At 44.8% G+C, this 17,849-nt stretch overlaps 1 protein-coding gene across 1 annotated transcript in view; it reads left to right on the top strand.

The window, feature by feature from the left end:
- Positions 1-17,849, top strand: part of SLIT3 (slit guidance ligand 3) — a 641,372-nt gene that overhangs the window by 35,225 nt on the left and 588,298 nt on the right. The window contains exon 2 of the mRNA XM_015141360.3: positions 12,968-13,039. Coding sequence (XP_014996846.3) covers positions 12,968-13,039 — 72 coding nt within the window. The remainder of the gene's footprint in view (positions 1-12,967; positions 13,040-17,849) is intronic.

The raw sequence follows: 17,849 nt of genomic DNA, 5'->3' as shown, positions 1-17,849 counted from the left end.
AAAAGCTCCATGGTTATTTGATGGGCTGACTTTTGGAGACAAGCCAGAATTGCAGATTTGTATTTGAAATGCTCCCAAATTGGCAATTAATTTGCATATGTGAAAATCACAGTGAGAACCAGACTACGCAGGTCTGCAGGCCAGAACTCGCCGGTGGGCTACCGGTTTGCAAGTTCATTTCTTCTGTTCCCAGCAAAGAGTAGTTGTGTGCTTTTTTTTTTTTTTTTCTTTTTTTCTTTTTTTTTCCTGGAGCATGGAGCTGAACTGAGCAAAACAGGGGCAGGGAGTCCTCCTGCCTCTCCTGCTGCAAGGGATGAAAGAATAGCGACCCCACGCCCACTCCTTCTCTTTACATGCCCTCACCATGACCATATCCAACCACCCGGGTTGCCCCTCTGTTTGGCCCGTTCTTCTCCCTGCAGGTAGCTGTCTGCACAGGGTTGGCTGCAAGCTTTTGCAGGTGTAAAATTATATATGCGAGAGTGTTGCCAAGCCAAAAATTTAGCCCAGAGAGGCTTAGTTCCCAAACAACTGAGGTAGTGTGAAGCCAGTTTTTAAAATCAAATTCAGCTCATTTCTTTCCCAAATGCGTGTATGTTTTTAAACTTGCATGTGGTTATGTAACAGATGAGAACGAAGTGCAAAAAATCAGAATAGTTAATAATGCCTCCTGTGGTGTGAGTCTGGAGAGGTAAAGCATGAGATGGGAGCCGTAGGAGGGTGATCCGAAGGGAAACACTGCTGTCCTTGACCTGGTTGGAAGGTGATTTGATGGTTTTCGAACACATGCTGTTTCTCTCTTTCATCAGGGTAGCTGGGTGGGTGGCATTAGGTCCTTTGGACTGGGGAGAGGAGACAGAGGAAGACACCCATTAGGACAGCCTGATGTGAGCAGTTTCGAAGATCTACCCTTGGGCTTACAAAACAGCATCTTCCGGCCGGGCACGGTGGCTCATGCCTGTAATCCCAGCACTTTGAGAGGCTGAGGTGGGTGGATCACTTGAGGTCAGGAGTTTGAGACCAGCCTGGCCAACATGGTGAAACCCCATCTCTACTAAAATTAGCCAGGCATGGTGGCACGTGCCTGTAATCCCAGCTACTCAGGAGGCTGAGGCAGGAGAATCCCTTGAACCTGGGAGGTGGAGATTGCAGTGAGCCGAGGTTGCACCCCTACACTCCAGACTGGGAGACAGAGTGAGACTCCGTCTAAAAAAACAACCCCCCAAAAACCAAAAAGCATCTTCCTTTGGCCAAATGGCTAAAATTCCAGAGTCTCGAATGGCTTAAACTGCATGGCCACTTTATCTATGGGGAGAGTCTTAGGTTAACTGGACTCCTTTTTTCAGTGCTTTTTTTGGAAGGTAGGCGGTGCATTGAGTGATACATGTTTACTCCAGAAAACAATGATAATACTGATAAGCAAAATGTAAAATGTTTATAAAAATAACCCGTTTCTCCATCCGGAGAAACCTAGCGTACACTTTTCTGAGTGTCTCCACGAGGCCTTGCTTCATCCAAGGTGTCTGGAGGAAGTTGGGGAGTATCCTCTTCAAGGTCCTTTGGGAGACAAGGCAAACACACAGGAAACAGGCAGCAGCACAAGAGGTGCAAGGAAACGTGATGAAAGACCGAAATGAGTTGTGCAGAGAGAGGCTGAATGATCCAGAAGTTCAGAAGTTCAGGGAAGGGAGAAGCCAGCATGAGATGGAGCAGCTGGGGGAGGCTGCAGGGGGCGTGTGGGGCCCGACAAAGCCTGAACATTGGGTGTATCTGTGTCCTAGGGCTGCCATAACAACGTACCACAAACTGACGCCTTACAACAACAATCTATCCTTTCAGACTTCTGGAACCTGGCAATCTGAAATCGAGGTGTCATCAGAGCCAGGCTCCTTCTGAAATCTGCAGGGGAGGACCTTGCTCCTTCGTGGCTCCTGGGTTTGCCAGCAGCCCTTGGCGTTCCTTGGTTTGTAACTGCTTCACTCCAGTCTCTGCCTCTGTTGTCACATGACGCTATCCCTGCATGTCTGTCTCATCGTCTTTTTATGATTTTGATGTTTTTTGTAGAGACAGGGTCTTGTTCTGTCACTCTGGCTGGAGTGGTGCAATCATAGCTACTGCAGCCTCAGTCCCCCTGGGCTTCAGCAATCCTGCCACCTCAGCCTCCTGAGTATCTGGGACTATAGGCAAGTACCACCATGCCTGGCTAGTTTTCTCTTTTATAGAAATAGGATCTTGCTGTGTTGCCCAGGCTGGTCTCTAACTCCCTTCTGGCCTCAAGTAATCCTTCTGCCTCATCCTTCCAAAGTGCTGGGATTATAGGTGTGAGCCACTGTGCTCAGCCCTGTCTCCTCTTCTAATAAGGACAACAGTCCTATTGGATTAGGGCCCACCCTAATGACCTCATTTTAACCTGATTACATCTGCAAAGACCCTACTTTCAAATAAGATCACATTCACAGGTAGCTGGGGTTAGGACTTCAATATATCTTTTGGGGCACACAATTCAGCCCATAACAGAGCAGTAGAATTTAAATGGATGCAGGACTTTGAGGGCTTCTGAGGCCAGCATACAGCAGGAACACATATGTGCCAATGAAGTGCCTAGCACAGTTCCTGGATCTGATAGGTGCTCAATACATGTCTGTGGCTATAAAGAAGGAAGAATTAAATGAGGCAAGCTGAGGGCAGTAATGAGAACCCCCTTCTTATTGAGCTGTGGAATGAAATTGACATTTGGGGGAAATTTCTGGCAGGATTGATGGCAGGGGAATGAGGCTGAGGGCTGTTAAATCGGTGGTTTCACTGCTCGGCCCCTTTTATGGTTCCAGTCCCCAAGCATGTTGTCAGCCCCATAGATGCCTTGCAGTCTGGACACCACCTGCCTCTGTGATCCCATTTGGTGTCACTCTGCTGCCATCACCTGTACCTTTTTGTTGCTTTCTTCTTTTAGGGCCTTTTTGTTTCTGTTCTTCCACCTGGAAACATCTCCCTTCAGCCTGCCCTTCAACTGGATCCTTCTTTTCCTTCTAGTCTCAGACCAAATCTCACTCTGTAAGAGAGGTTCTTCCTGGACACCCCAGGGAGGGCAATGCCTTCACTGCCTCTCACCACATCTTTATTCTCTTCACCTCACTCTGTACTGTTTCCTAGCTATGCCCATATTGCAATCTGTAGTCTCCTTGTTTATTTGTGGTGGCCTATCTTCCCCGTGTTTTTATTGTTGTATAATGATCTTGTAGCAAACTTGGTGGCTTAAAACAACACACATTCAGCACCTTCCATTTGTCTGGGCCCTCTGCTTCAGGGTCTCATAAGGCTGTACATAAGGGTTTGGTTGAGGTTGTGGTCTAATCTGAAGGTTCGACTGGAGAAGGACCTGTTTCCAAGCTTTCAAGGTTATTGGGAGACTTCAGTTCCTCGCAGTCTATTAGAGGGCTTCAGGTTCCTGCTGGTTGTCTTGAATTCTTGGTTGGTTGTGGGTAGAGGCTGCCTCCAGTTCCTTGGCATGTGGGCCTCCCAAACATGGCCACCTGCTTCATCACAGCCAGCAAGAGAAAGAGTCCTATAGCAAGACGGGCATTGTGGTCCCATGTAACATGTCACAAAGGTGACATCTGACCACCTTTTTTGTGTTCCTTGGGTTAGAAGCAGGTCTCTAGGTTCTGCCCACTCAAGCAGAGGGGAAGGTGGTGATACTGGGGACCACCTTAGAATCTGTCTGCCACATTCAGCAAAGAAATAAAAGTTCTTTAAAAGGAACTTCTTTGCTATTGTTTTACCATCTATCCTTAGCCATCAGCATAGTGCCAGGTCTGGAGTAGGTGTTTAATAAAGGTTTGTTGTAGGAAGAAAAGAAGCAAAGAAAGGAGGGAGGGATTTTTAAAAAAAGGGAAAGGAGATGGGGAGGGAAGGAAGGAAGGAATTAAGGAAAGGAGAGAAGGGGAGGGAAGGAAAGAAAAGAAGGAAATAAGGAAAGAAAAGAAAGAAGGAAGGAAGGAAGGAAAAACCTGTGTTTCTCTTGAAACATGCTATAACAGCCAAATAAATCTGCTGGCAGTTATCCTGAGGCAATGCCTCTAGGCTTTTATACATGCTTTTTTTTAAAAAAACCTAAAATTCTTTTTCTCTCTTAAATATTCCCATGCCAACCTGAATATAGCCAGCTCTTTCTTGAGGTCTCAATTAAAATGTCACCTTTTCCTGGATGCCTCCCCTGACCCTACACCCCAATTACTCCATACTCCTTCCTCCATACTCTTCTGTAAGCTTTTGTTTATGCCTCTGGCATAGTATACAGCAGGAGTCTATAAACAACAGCCCCTGGGCCAAATCCAGCCTTCGGTCTGTCTTTGTAAATAAAGTTTTATTGGCACACAGCCATACTCATTTATTTATATATTGTCTAAGGCTATTCTCACACTACAAAGCTGAGTTGAATAGTTGTGATAGAAAACATGACTGGCGGAAGCCAAATTATTTACTATCTAGCCTTTAAAGAAAAAGGTTGCCAACCTGTGGTATAGAGTATTTATCATAGTCAATGGTAATTGCTCCTTTATTTCTTCCTCTCTCAACTCTGAGTTTCTTATAGGCAGAGACTATGCCACTATTGTTTATAGATATATACCAGCATTTAGCACAATTTCTGAAACTTAATGGTGAAGACTTGTTGAATGAATGAATGGTATATCAGTAAGAAATAGAGAACAGGTAGAAAATTCAAATTAGGAATATTCCAGGAGAGTTGATTTATTTACACAGGGATCATTTCAGAGGTGTGGGTATGTTTCAGATAGATGCTATAGAACCCAAGACCTTAGAAGCAATGGAGCAAGTATCACCTCTAAGCCAGAAGAAATAGGAGGAAGAAAAATGTCCTGGAACCAATGAATGGACATTCATAAAGTGCAACTGTAACCTTTGGTGGCAAAACTAGCTAACCTGGGTGAGCTCTCAGGGAGGATAAATACCCTGTCCTTGGTCTGATCCTTCCCCCATCCCCTGCTTAGCTCACAGGGAAGCAAAGAAGCACAGAACCTTGCCCTTTCTGTGATGTGGTCCATTCAGGTGGAAAGCGTAGTGAGTGCATAACTGAAACTGAGGCCACTGCTTCCTTGCCAACTTGTTCTGATTTGGTTGGAACCTCTACTTTGCTGGTGGTAAATGAAGGGTCAGGAAGTGCTATGGGGGCCTCTTAATTCTGGCTCCTCGTACCCCTTTCCTGAGTAGGAGTCCTCAAATCACACTATGGAATTTTTTTCAAGTTGGTTTTTTGTTTGTTTGTACTACTCAAGTGCAGTTGTGAGAAGGAGGGGAAAGAGTAGAGCAAGGACTGCAATCTGTAACTGAACAATCCATTGAGATAGCTATGCTGTGGGATCTTGAATGTGGAGTCGTCACACATTGAAAGGCTTATTCAGGAGCAGGAGGTCTTCTTTCTGACTTCCTGCTTGCCTACTCCCCTTGGTGTTTAGACCACATCCCTTAACGTTTTATTTTGTAAATTCTTGCCTTGTTCTCTAAGAATCTCCTGAGTCTTAGCACATCTCCTCAACTAGACTCTAGGCTCCTTGAGAACAAGGACCAAGCTATATTTCATTTTCTAAAAATTCATTTGGCTCTGGGCTCCCAAAAGATGACAGTTACAGAGTTATTGACAGGACTCCATAGGTCATGTAGTTCAGCCTCCTACCCATCACAAGGATTTCCTAGACATCATGCCCAACCTGAGTTAACTTTGCCTGCAATTCCTTGTAATAAGGAATGACTGCATTGTGTGGTAGCCCCTACAGGTTTACTTCATGTTGAGACCCGATCTTCTTTCCTGAAACCCCGAAGGCAGTATTGTAAACACTCAGTGTACAGGGGACAGGTAGTCTTAAAAGTCTGATCTGAGCAATGGTGTGCTCCCTAACCATCACAGATCTCACCATTACAGATGAACATCTTTTTAAAAGTCTATCCCAAGCTACACCATTGCATCCTCTCCCTACCAGTTGTAGCCCGTGGGTGAAAAATTAACCACTCTGAATGCTGTTTAGAAAGTACTTCCTTGGCCGGGTACCGTGGCTCATGCTTGTAATCCTAGCACTTTGGGAGGCTGAGGCGGATGGATCACCTGAGGTCAGGAGTTTGAGACCAGCCTGGACAACGTGGCAAAACCCCGTCTCTGCTAAAAATATGAAAATTAGCCAGATGTGGTCATGGTGCCTGTAATCCCAGCTACTCAGGAGGCTGAGGCAGGAGAATCGCTTGAACCCAGGAGGCAGAGGTTGCAGTGAGCTGAGACTGCGCCACTGCACTCCAGCCTGAGCAACAGAGCAAGACTCTGTCAAAAAACAAAAAACAAAAAACAAAAACCTTTCTCCATTGAGCCTCATGGTAATCTGACAGAGGTGGTATCTTGGGTCATGTTTTACAAACGTCACAGCAACAACAACTGGAGTTCCATAAACTTAAGTGCCTTTCTCCAAGCCACATGGCTAAGGAGTAAAAAGGTTGAGATTCAAATTCACACCGTTTGAATTTATAATGGAAGCCCTTTTCGCCACACTATGCTTTTGCTGAGGGCTGTTTTTTCACTCCTTGCTCTTCCCAGATGTGAAGAAAATTTTGCAGGAATGCCACAGAATGAATAAAAAGAAGGGTATGGATACACATGTGCCAAGATAAGGCCAGTAGCCTGACCTAGAAAATGTCATTTTTGTTTCATTATTTCCAGTGTTGTTCTGAATTCTTTCTCCCTACCCCACCCAAGGTGTCAAACAGATGTGAAAATACCACAAAGCTCCAAGTCTCAGCATTGGTTTATGATTCACTGATTGGGATGGGGAAAAACAATCCAAATTACCATGGTGAGGCCTGTTTATAGAGGCAACATGGCAGATGCTGACTAACATGACCAAAACCAGATAGGGGCAAACACAGCAAGAAAGCTCTTCCTCCTTGAGCTTGCAGAGGGGCTCCGTCACTTCCCCTGGCCAGGACTTCACTGGGAGACAGGGTAGCAAATGTGCTGTCTTGGCTGGAGTGAGGGAAGCAAAGCTATGTGGGTATGTCTTTGTTTTTCTCCAAAGCACAGGAGTGGGAAATTCTATTATGTTTGTGCATTTATTTATGCATTCTTTTAAAAAATTCAGTAGATAACCTGATACAGTATAAAAAATGCTCTAATGGTAGATGAGCAGTAGGATGTGATAAGTGAAACTATGGCCTTTGCATTCAGAGAGCCCCGGTTGAAATCTTGGCATTACCTACTTCCCTGGTATGTGAACTCATGTTAAATTTCTTTATTGGTAAAAATCTTCTAAGCTTAGGGTGGGGATGGGGGAAACTAAATTTCAGCCTCCTCATGTGAAAAATGAGATAATAGTACCTACCGTATATGGTTGCTGTCTGGATTAGATAAACGAACACAAAGTCCTCAGCACAGTACCTCGTGCATAGTATGGGTCCAACAAATACCAGCTTTTATTAAGGCTGATCTACAGCATTTTAATCTGTTGAAGTAAGATAATACCTACCTTTCAGAACTGTTGCAAAGAGAAGAAGGCATGGAAGGCTGGGCGTGGTGGCTCATGCCTGTAATCTTAGCACTTTGGGAGGCCAAGGTGGGCAGATCACCTCAAGTCAGGAGTTTGAGACCAGCCTGGCCAACATGAAGAAACCCCATCTCTACTAAAAATGCAAAAAAAAAAAACAAAAAAAAAAACCAGGCGTGGTGGCAGTTACCTGTAATCGCAGTTACTTGGGAGGCTGAGGCAGGAGAAGAATCGCTTCAACCCAGGAGGCGGAGGTTGCAGTGAGCCAAGATCATGCCACCACACTCCAGCCCGGGTGACAGAGTGAGACTTCATCTCAAAAAAAAAAAAAAAGAAAAGCATAGAAAGCTATCGTATCAAAGATACTTTATTTGCCACTGTAGACTGCCATAACAAATAGTTTCAAATTTCAGTGGTTTAGGAGTTATTTCTTGAATAGGTCTGAGTTTAATGTGTGTAAATGATTGTGCGTGGGCGGCGGGGGCAGGTGTGGGCAGTGGGGGAACCGAAGGAGGAGAGGCCTCTGTTTCATGCAGTCATTCAGGGACTTGGGCTCTTTCAATTTCCCATCCCTGGAGTCCTCCAGTGTATCTACTGAATCCCACCCAAGATGAGAGAGAAGAGAGTGTGAAGGAAGGGGCAGGAAGTTTTATTCCTCAGGCCTGAAGGCAGCATATAGTACTTTCACCCCTGTAACAGTGATGAGAATTCAGTATAAAAGATAAAAAATACAGTATAAAAGATAAAAAATAGTATACCTAAATAGGAACTTACCATGAGTGGAGCTTGCAGGACTGGAAGTTGCTCCAGGAGAGTCAGTGAGTGAGTGGTGAGTGAATATGAAGGCCTAGGACATTACTATTCACTACTGTTGACTTGACAAACACTGTACACTTAGCCTATGCTAAATATTTTTTAAATTCTTCAATGGTAAATTAACCTTAGCTTACTGTATAACTTTTTAACTTTATAAACTTTTAATTTTTTCTTTTTTATTCTTTCATAATAACACTTAGCTTAAAACACAAACTGTATAGCTATACAAAAATATTTTCTTCCCTTGTATCCTTATTCTATAAACATTTTTCTACTTTTACAATTTTTTTTTTTTTTTTTTTTTGAGATGGAGTCTCGCTCTGTCGCCCAGGCTGGAATGCAGTGGCCGGATCTCAGCTCACTGCAAGCTCCGCCTCCCGGGTTTACGCCATTCTCCTGCCTCAGCCTCCCGAGTAGCTGGGACTACAGGCGCCCGCCACCGCGCCCGGCTAGTTTTTTGTATTTTTAGTAGAGACGGGGTTTCACCGTGTTATCCAGGATGGTCTCGATCTCCTGACCTCGTGATCCGCCCATCTCAGTCTCCCAAAGTGCTGGGATTACAGGCTTGAGCCACCGCACCCGGCCTACAATTTTTTTTACTTTTTAAACTTTTTTATTAAGAACTAAGACACTTGTGTACACACATTCGCCTAGGTCTACACAGGCTCAGGATCATCCATCTCTCTGTCTTCTGCCTCCACATCTTGTCCCACTGGAAGGTCTTCAAGGGCAGTAACACACATGGAGCTGTCATCTCTTATGATAACAATGCCTTCCTCTGGAACACCTCCTCAAGGACCTGCCTGAAGCTGTTTTACCATTAACTATTTTTTTAAAATAAGTAGAAGGAGTATGCTCTAAAATAGTGATAAAAGTATGGCATAGTAAATACCAGTAACCCAGTCACTTATTATCAAGTATTATGTACTGTACATAATTGCATGTGCTGTACTTTCATACAACTGGCAGTGCGGTAGAGTTCTCACCAGCATCACGTAAACATGTGATACGTCGCGTTACGATGTCACTAGGAATTTTTCAGCTCCATTATGATCTTATGAGACCCCCCCCCCATCGGATATGCCATCCTCATTGACTGAAACATTGCCATATGGTACATGACTGTTACCTCTTACAGCTTCTGTGGGTCAGGATTTCAAGAGGGGTTCATTCAGTTGGGTGATTCTGGCTTAGAGTTTCTCATAAGTTGCAACCAGATGGTGGCTGAGGCTGAGTCCCAAAGGAATCTGCACTTAATGTGCCTGACCTCTGGGCTAGAAGACTCAAGCCAAGCCTAGCATCTCTCCCTCCTCCTCCTCCTCCTCCTCCTCCTCCATGTGGTTTCACCAGCATGGAGGCTTCAGATCATCTGCTTTTCTCATATGGCAGCTCAAGGCCGCAGTGCAAGTGAGGGGAGCGAGAGAGCGAGCCCCTCCCCATTGCCTCCTCTAGGTAGCCTCAGAAGCTCTGCAGCATCACTTCTGCCACAGTCTTGTTTGTCCAGCAGTCTCAAAGCCTGCTGAAGTTCAAGGGAAATTGGCATAGATATCACCTCTTGATAGCGAGTGTATCAAAAAAAAAAAAAAAAAAAAAAGAAGTGACAGACATGTTTGGAGACCACCACACTTCCCATATCCACATCTGGACACTGTCCTTGGCCCCCATCCAGGATCACCCCTCCTGCTGACAGTTCAGAACCCATCCCAGGCTGACATACACTGACTCCCTTGAGGCCAGAGCTGAAGGTCATAAAGGTCTGGAGGAGCCTGGGCGGGGACAGTGGGGGCTGGCCTTGGGACAGGCAGCCTCTCCTCAGGGTGAGTGTAATCCATTCCCATTTCTAACCACGTGTGTTGAAGCCCCAGCTTTGTGTTTCTCATCATCCCGTGGCCTGCAAGTAGGAGACAAAGCTCCTGCAGAGCATGCAGGCCTGGAGAAGGAAAGTAAGTTACTCAAACTCACCCAGACCCGACTGTGTGGAGCTGGGGGCTAGAGGTATCTCACCTCAAAGTCCACGTGCTCCCTGGACTTCCTAGGGGTATGTGTGTTTGGGAGGTGGGCAGAGGCAGGCAGCACAGCTCAGTGGGAGGGGAGAGCCCTTTCCTCCTCCATAGTCCCTGTGTCACTTGCACTCAGATACCATGGAAAAGAGGGGTCACAGAAATGCTGCAAAGGACAGGCAGTGGGCTGGGGGGGCACTCTTGGCCCCATTATTCTATTTTTCAGCCACAAAATAGACCCCTCTTTTTACGTGTAGGAAGAGAGCACACCAACGAGGAGTGTCTTGGGGACCCCAGCGTTCATCTATAGGCACAAAGTTTGGGGTACGGGGCTGTCAGCTTCTGTTGGTGAACTGAAATTTCAGAGTTGAGATGCGAGAGATGCGCTTCAACTAATTACAGTAATAGCTGCCGTGATTGAGCGCTTAACAAGTGCTAGATAAGTGCTGTGTGTACATCATCTCATTTAACCCTCATCAAAGCTCCTGAGGTCAAGATTGTCGGCCTCATTTGTAAATGGAGAAACTGCACCTCAGAGATGAAGTGCACTGCCATTAGATCACTCAGTAAGTGGCAGGACAGGGATTCAAGCTCAGGACTGCCTGCCTCTGAAGCTCAGCTCCCAAACACGAACACTGTGCCAGAGACGGTCCCACAGCACACCCTCTGCCCCCCGCCACATCCTCAGCATTTCAGCAGTGCACTCAGTGTGCTTTGACATAATAAATATTCATTGAAAATATTGGTGCTGCAGATGCTGGCACAAGCTGCTGAGATACCATGCTGTGTCCTGGTAATTAAACCCTTAGTTGCATTGTCATATTCACAGTTGTCAAGGTCCCCAAACATCCATCTGAATTCAGATGGGAGGTAAGAAGAACACGTGTGATGCTTTGGAGCGTGTACAGATTTCTGTCTGCAGGTTTCCCATCCCTGCATGGATAACCCTTTATTTTCCTGGGTAATTCTTGCTATGCTTTTTTTTTTTTTTCTAAACCAGCACTCAAATTAGCCAGAGAAGTCTAAATGCTGCTTTTCTCCATCACAAGCTAGTTCAGAAACAACTCTGATGCTGTTTTAGGTATTGGAAAACTCAAGGAGAAAAGGAGGAGGTACCTGTGCGAGGTTACTCAAGGACTCACTTGATTTTTATTTCAGTATTATGTCTGATATCAGGAGAGTAATCCCTCCTCAAACTCGATTATTTTTATATATATAAAGTGCTAGAATCTGAAAATTCCTTCCCTGTTCATTTTATGCAACTGTATAAAGGAGGCATAATTGCAGGGTGGCATCTTTAGGAAGCGACTAGGAGAAGCGAAGAAGAGATGAACGTTTGGATGGGGATTCATCGTTGGAAAAATGGCTCTTAGTATAAAAATGTTCAGAAAGAAAAGATAATTCACAGATACCTTGTTGAAAGTCCAAGGGCCAAAACCCTGAAAAGTGAGGGTTAAAGAGGGCATAATCTGTAGAGATCAATTATTCAGCATCTATTATTGAGAACTGTAGCGTATTATTCATGGTTCCTTTTTTTGGCATTCAGTCTTGTTAGATTATTTTAGTGAACACGGAATATTCATGCAGTTGTTCACAGGCTCATTCGTGACTTCGGTTTTTCTGAACTGTTTTTCCATCATCCGTGCTGCCCTCCACCCTCACTTAAATATCACCACCACCACTTCAGCTCTTCTACGGCAAATCCTTCTCTTTGGGGCTATATTCAGGAGCATAAGCCTGTAAATTGAGGCAGGAGTAATCCATGCAAATGTCTTGACCTAACATGTGAAATGAGTGAAGTTACCTCTGCTGTGTGCCAAGCACATACTCTATCTACCATGTTGGGTATGGAGTTAAATGAGATATGTCCTTCGCCCTCAGGGAGTTTGCAAAGTAGTTGGAAAATAGACAATTTTTGTCTTGTTAGTTTCTAGCTACATACCAAAGTCAGGCAAATTCTTTTGATTTTAAGTGATAGAAAATTCAACTCAAACTGGTTTAAATCAAAATATAGGAGAGATGGGATAGAATGGGTCATACACTCTCAAAATACAGAGGTAATTGGCTTCAGGCATGAGTGGGTCTGGACATTCACAGGAGAGCACCATCTGCTCACTGTTTTTGTGGTGGCGAGATGGCTTCTGGCTACCCTGAACAGCTTAGCAATCCCAGCAGATAAGCAGTTATTGGGATTTTGAGTCATTTAGGCATTTCTGAAACAATTGCTGTGGTCAGGGAGACTGAAGATACTTACCAGCCTGGCCTGGATCAGAGGCCAGTGCCTAGAGCTGGGAAGAGGGGTCAGCCCCATTTGTATGACATGATCTGAGATCTGGGGGAGGGGAAACTTCAACAGAAAAATGTGTTACCTAAAGAAGGGACCACAGAAGGCAGGCAGTTAAACATAACAGAGGTCTGCTATGTGCATAATGAATGGTTTATTCCATACAATATCCTTAAGGTTAGCCGGGCATGCTCAAGGGATATCGTTAATCATCAGAATTGCCGCCTTCTGGACAAGCAACGTCCCTTCAGTCCAAGCCAGTCTGGATTAAATAGACTGTGATTGTAACCCACAAAAATCTGACCTGAATTTGCTCTCCATTGCAGTGACCTGGACAGAAATAATATCACCAGGATCACCAAGATGGACTTCGCTGGGCTCAAGAACCTCCGAGTCTTGTAAGTAGTTGATGGCTCTCGGGTGCGTTTTCATTTTTAGCTCTTCAGCCTTGCAAAAAAAAAAATGTTCCACTGCCCCTGACACCACACTCCCAAGCCCTGGACAACAGGAATTCACCATTCTGCAGCAGAAAACCCCTCATTAGTGTACCCACGTGCTCACAGGTATCACAGTCCGTGTCTAGATGCTGCTGGCTGAGCTGGATCGATGGAAGAACTTAGTTCCAGTGATAGGGAAAGCGGAAGGCTATGAACGAATAAATCAGCATGCCCAGCTTCTAGGATGACAGCGATGTCAGGTTGACTAACCATGCTTCCCTTCCATAGAGATGATAATTTCTTCTCCAGCCTGTGCATTAAAAGAGCAATCGGGACAAAAGTTATCTGTCTCGTAGCTTAATGGAGGGGAGGGGAGGAGAGCATCAGAAAGGGTCAGCGCCCTTGCTGAACACCCACAGCTGTGCAGACAGGTAGCAAAATTTGAGATGGGCATTGATGGACTGGGGGAGCAAGGAATATTAGGTTTCATTGCTGAATATTGAACACTTTCATCCATCCTTAAGTCTGTGAGTGATAAGAAACTTACCAAGTGCTTGTCTGTCGAAAAGTCTAAGACATTTAGAGGTACAGGAAAAAGCAATTTAGATCTTTTTTTTTCCTTCTTTACTTGGTTAATTTTGACCCATAAACATGGCTCCAGGCAAGACGTACAGTCTGGGCCAATTGGCCACCGCCTTGGTATTTGTATGCCATGGAATCTTAGCTGGCAAATTGTTACTAGAAGTAACAGCTAAAGTCTTGGTACCTGAAGCTACCTCCTTTTTACTAATAGCCCTATATAATAAATAGAATGAATTTTGTACTTGGTTCAGAAAGTACCAGGCTCTGGTCCTGATTCAGAATTAGCTACCCATGAAACCTTGGGCAGACTACTTTTCCTCCTTGGGCCTCAGTTTTCTCATTTGCAGTATAGGGAATACGTAGTTAGAAGTATTTTCAGCTCTCATAGTTATACATGTAGTGCTTCATTGTTGTAGCATTTTCTGATTATTCTCAGGATTACTTGTGAAGCATTAATTTTACAACATTGTTTTTCTTTTCTGACTGAGTTGTTAGTAATGATGATGGACCTGATACTTTGATGGGCCCAGCACAGTATTACATAGTGGTAACAAACAAGGTGGGCATTATTATGAGCCCCTAATTGTAACAGAGAAAACCAGAGGCATGGATAGGGTAAGTAGTCCCAACTCTACAGAGCAGGTGACTGAGGAGTTGGAATTGGAACCCGGACTCTGCGTTTTCTAACCTCCATGCAGTGCCACTGTGTATTCGCATTATAGAAAGCTGAGAAAACTAAGACAGTGATAGTCTACCCATTTTGTAAATGCAGCACTGTTAATGTGGGGGCTTGTCTGAGCTTCTCTTATGTACACATGTGTGGAGACATGGGGAATCTGAATCCTGGGCCTCCAGCTTGCAGGTGCTCTCCACATGGACATGTTCTCCATCTTTGGAGAACATCAAACACTCTCCTCTCACCAACCTCAAAGGGAAGGCACACCCTGTGCCAAGTCTTTTGCCTCAGCAGCCATGTGTCTGTCAAGTGACTGGTAGTTCTGACAAGGTGTGCGTGGATCAGAGTCGAGACTGGGATCAGGGTGGGGGAATTTCATGGTTCAGTTTTAGGGCGATTGTTATTGAAGAGGTATAGGTAACAACAACTGATTCTATGTCATTTGCCAGGTTAACAAATAGACGCTTGTTTACCTTCTCACTTTTTTAAAAATTTATTTCCCCTGCGTCTGTGAGAGATTACAAGTCAGAAATTTCACCTAATGCTTCGTTTTCTAACAAAGTCAAAAACAACCCTTTGATTTTCTTAGCGTTACATCAGAAAGACTAATAAAAACTCCAATTTTCGTGTCTGCTCTCTGCAAATAGAAAGTTTAAAATAATCACAAAAGATTGTTTTAGTATCCCCTGGATGGTCTGCAACATTCCTTTGACTACGGTTTATCTTTTCAGTTAATTGGTACATTTCTCTTATTTTGATAAGCAATGCCAAAAAGCCTTCCCCTAAACCCACCCCCCCCCCCGTAGACTATTAATATACTCTGTTTCATTATCTTCCTTATCAACTCAAAGACAATCCCATTCAAGTGGCCCTTTATTACTGTGAAAGAATCTGCCTGGTGGAATAGCTGAAATGCTTTCTAACTAACACCAATAAAATATCCAGACATTTTTACCATATTTTTCCTCAATCTATTCTTTTTAGCTGAGTAACCTAGACAACTATCTTTTTTTAAAAGATTTTTTTCACACCTTGGCACATTCCCCATATCTGTTTCTTATTTACAATTTCTAGAGAAGCTAGAAAAGATTCAGTAGTCTTGAATAATTGGCCACCCATTTCTATGTCAAACTGTTAATATGGGCAAAAGCAGATAAAATGGAGATTGAGGCACTTCGGTCTCAACCCAGGGCGATTTTCCCCAAACGAAGAGCATTTAAGGAGAAGATAGAAGAATTGCCCAGGACATTTTTTTTTTTTTCTCCCATGGGGTGGGAGTAGGAAAAAGTCTCTTCTGATGGTATAAATTATGTTTCATTTCTTGGTAGTCTAAGGGTTCTGCTATGCTTACAATGTGGGAGCCAGCTTTATCCCAAACGGGGTTAATAAAAAAGTTAAACTCCACCCCAGCCATCATCACAAGGGGGGCGATTTCTGATCCTGATCCAGTGCTAAAGCTAAAAAAAAAAAAAAAAAAAAAAAATTGCAAAAGAGCTGAAAATGAACACAGGCTCTGTTCTAATTCAGAACAGACTCCATCCGTGGACAGCCCTTCTGGATGTCCAGCCCTTCCTGGATCCCCTGTCTGAAAATGTGGGGAAGGTATCAATGGCTTTTAGTGCTTGCTCCTGGCTCGCATCTCAGCCCAGAAGTCTGGATGGGAGGATCTTAACTCATTCGTTCACTGATCCATTTATTCATCAAATATTGATTTGTTGAGCCTCTGATTGCCAGGTTCTAGGCTGGACTCTGATGGAACTAGGAAGTAGATCTGGAAGGGACATAGATACCTGGCAGTGAGGGTCCCAGCAGAAAAGAGGGCAAATGAGGAGAGTGAAGTAAAGACTTCTTTAGAGGTGTGGGCAAGGTGAAGAGAAACCTAGAGGAGACAGTGCAGTTCCTTGAGGCCAGAGTGAAAACGGGGCCACTACTGTGCCCTGGGCCTCAAGGAGCACAGGGAGGAAGTGGTTTTCAGAGCCTGGCAAAAGTAGGGAGCTGTAGCGTTAGGTAGAGGGACGCAGTCAGCCTGAAGTGGCTTGGCAGGGGTGGAGAAGCGTAAATCCCCCAACCACAGTCTTCCTCCACCCTCTGATCTCCTGCTGGTGCCTCTCTTTGGCTGAACCTGACAGGAATTCAGAAGTCAAAAAATTTCTTGATGGTCTTGATGGCTACATGCAGTGACTCATGCCTGTAATCCCAGCACTTTGGAAGACCGAGGCGGCTGGATTGCTTGAGCTCAGGAGTTTGAGACCAGCCTGGGCAGGGCTCCCCAGGCTGGGCAACATTGTAAAACTCCATCTCTACCCCCCACCAAAAAAAATTAGCTGAGCATGGTGGCATGCACCTATAGTCCCAGCAACTTGCACCACTGCACTCCAGCATGGGTGACACAGTGAGAACTTGTCTTGGGAGGAAAAAAAACCCAGCTTCTTGATGAAGCCAATAAGTCAGCTTTCCAGGACCTGCACAAGGTGGAAACGGTATATCTCATATAGATATCCTTGCATCTCTTCTCTTCCCCTCTCTGAAAGAAACTTGAAGTGTTAGATTCATTAGCATAGAACTAAGATTCATTATAGAAGGGGTGAGTTAGGCTCCCTCAGAAACTCGGAGGCAATGTGGTACTTACAATACCCTAGAGTTGATCCTTGTTATCCAGCAAGGAAATAATGACTACAAAGTCTGTGATTGATTTGATTGGTGGATGGATAGTAAAAACTTAGCTCAGGAAACCCCCAGTCACTGGTGTTGAAGTGGGACCCTATTTAGCATGATGTGCTAGTGTGAGACTATTAGCATTCCAAGGCCCTCCTTGCATATGGTAGAATGGAAAAGGAAGACAAGAGAAGGGAAAAACTTCTTCTTTTTTTTTTTTTTTTTTTTTTTTGAGACAGAGTCTTGCTCTGTCACCCAGGCTGGAGTGCAATGGCGCAATCGTAGCTCACTGCAAACTCCGCCTCCTGTGTTCAAGTGATTCTCCTGCCTCAGCCTCCTGAGTTGCTGGGATTACAGGCACATGCTACCACGCCCAGCTAAATTTTTGTATTTTTAGTAGAGATGGTTTCATCTTGTTGGTCAGGCTGGTCTCGAACTCCTGACCTCATGATCTGCCTGCCTCAGCCTCCCAAAGTGCTGGGATTACAGGCGTGGGCCACTGCTCCAGGCCTTTTTTTTTTTTTGGACAAAGAGTCTTGCTCTGTCACCCAGGCTGGAATGCAGTGGTGCCATCTTGGCTCCCTGCAACTTCTACCTCCTGGGTTCAAGCAATTCTCCTGCCTCAGCCTTCCGAGTAGCTGGGATTACACGCATGTGCCACCACACCCAGCTCATTTTTGTGTTTTTAGTAAAGATAGAGTTTCACCATGTTGACCAGGCTGGTCTTGAACTCCTGACCTCCTGGTCCACCTGCCTCAGCCTCCCGAAGTGCTGGGATTACAGGAGTGAGCCACCGCACCTGGCCAACACTTCTTAAGCCTCTAATCATATAGCAGAACCTGGGCCACATGATTTCCT

The sequence above is a fragment of the Macaca mulatta genome, chromosome 6, assembly GCF_049350105.2.
Source record: "Macaca mulatta isolate MMU2019108-1 chromosome 6, T2T-MMU8v2.0, whole genome shotgun sequence".
NCBI classification, from domain to species: domain Eukaryota; kingdom Metazoa; phylum Chordata; class Mammalia; order Primates; family Cercopithecidae; genus Macaca; species Macaca mulatta.
The sequence above is the reverse complement of the archived record's forward strand: the minus strand, read 5'-3'. Positions and strand labels throughout refer to the sequence as shown.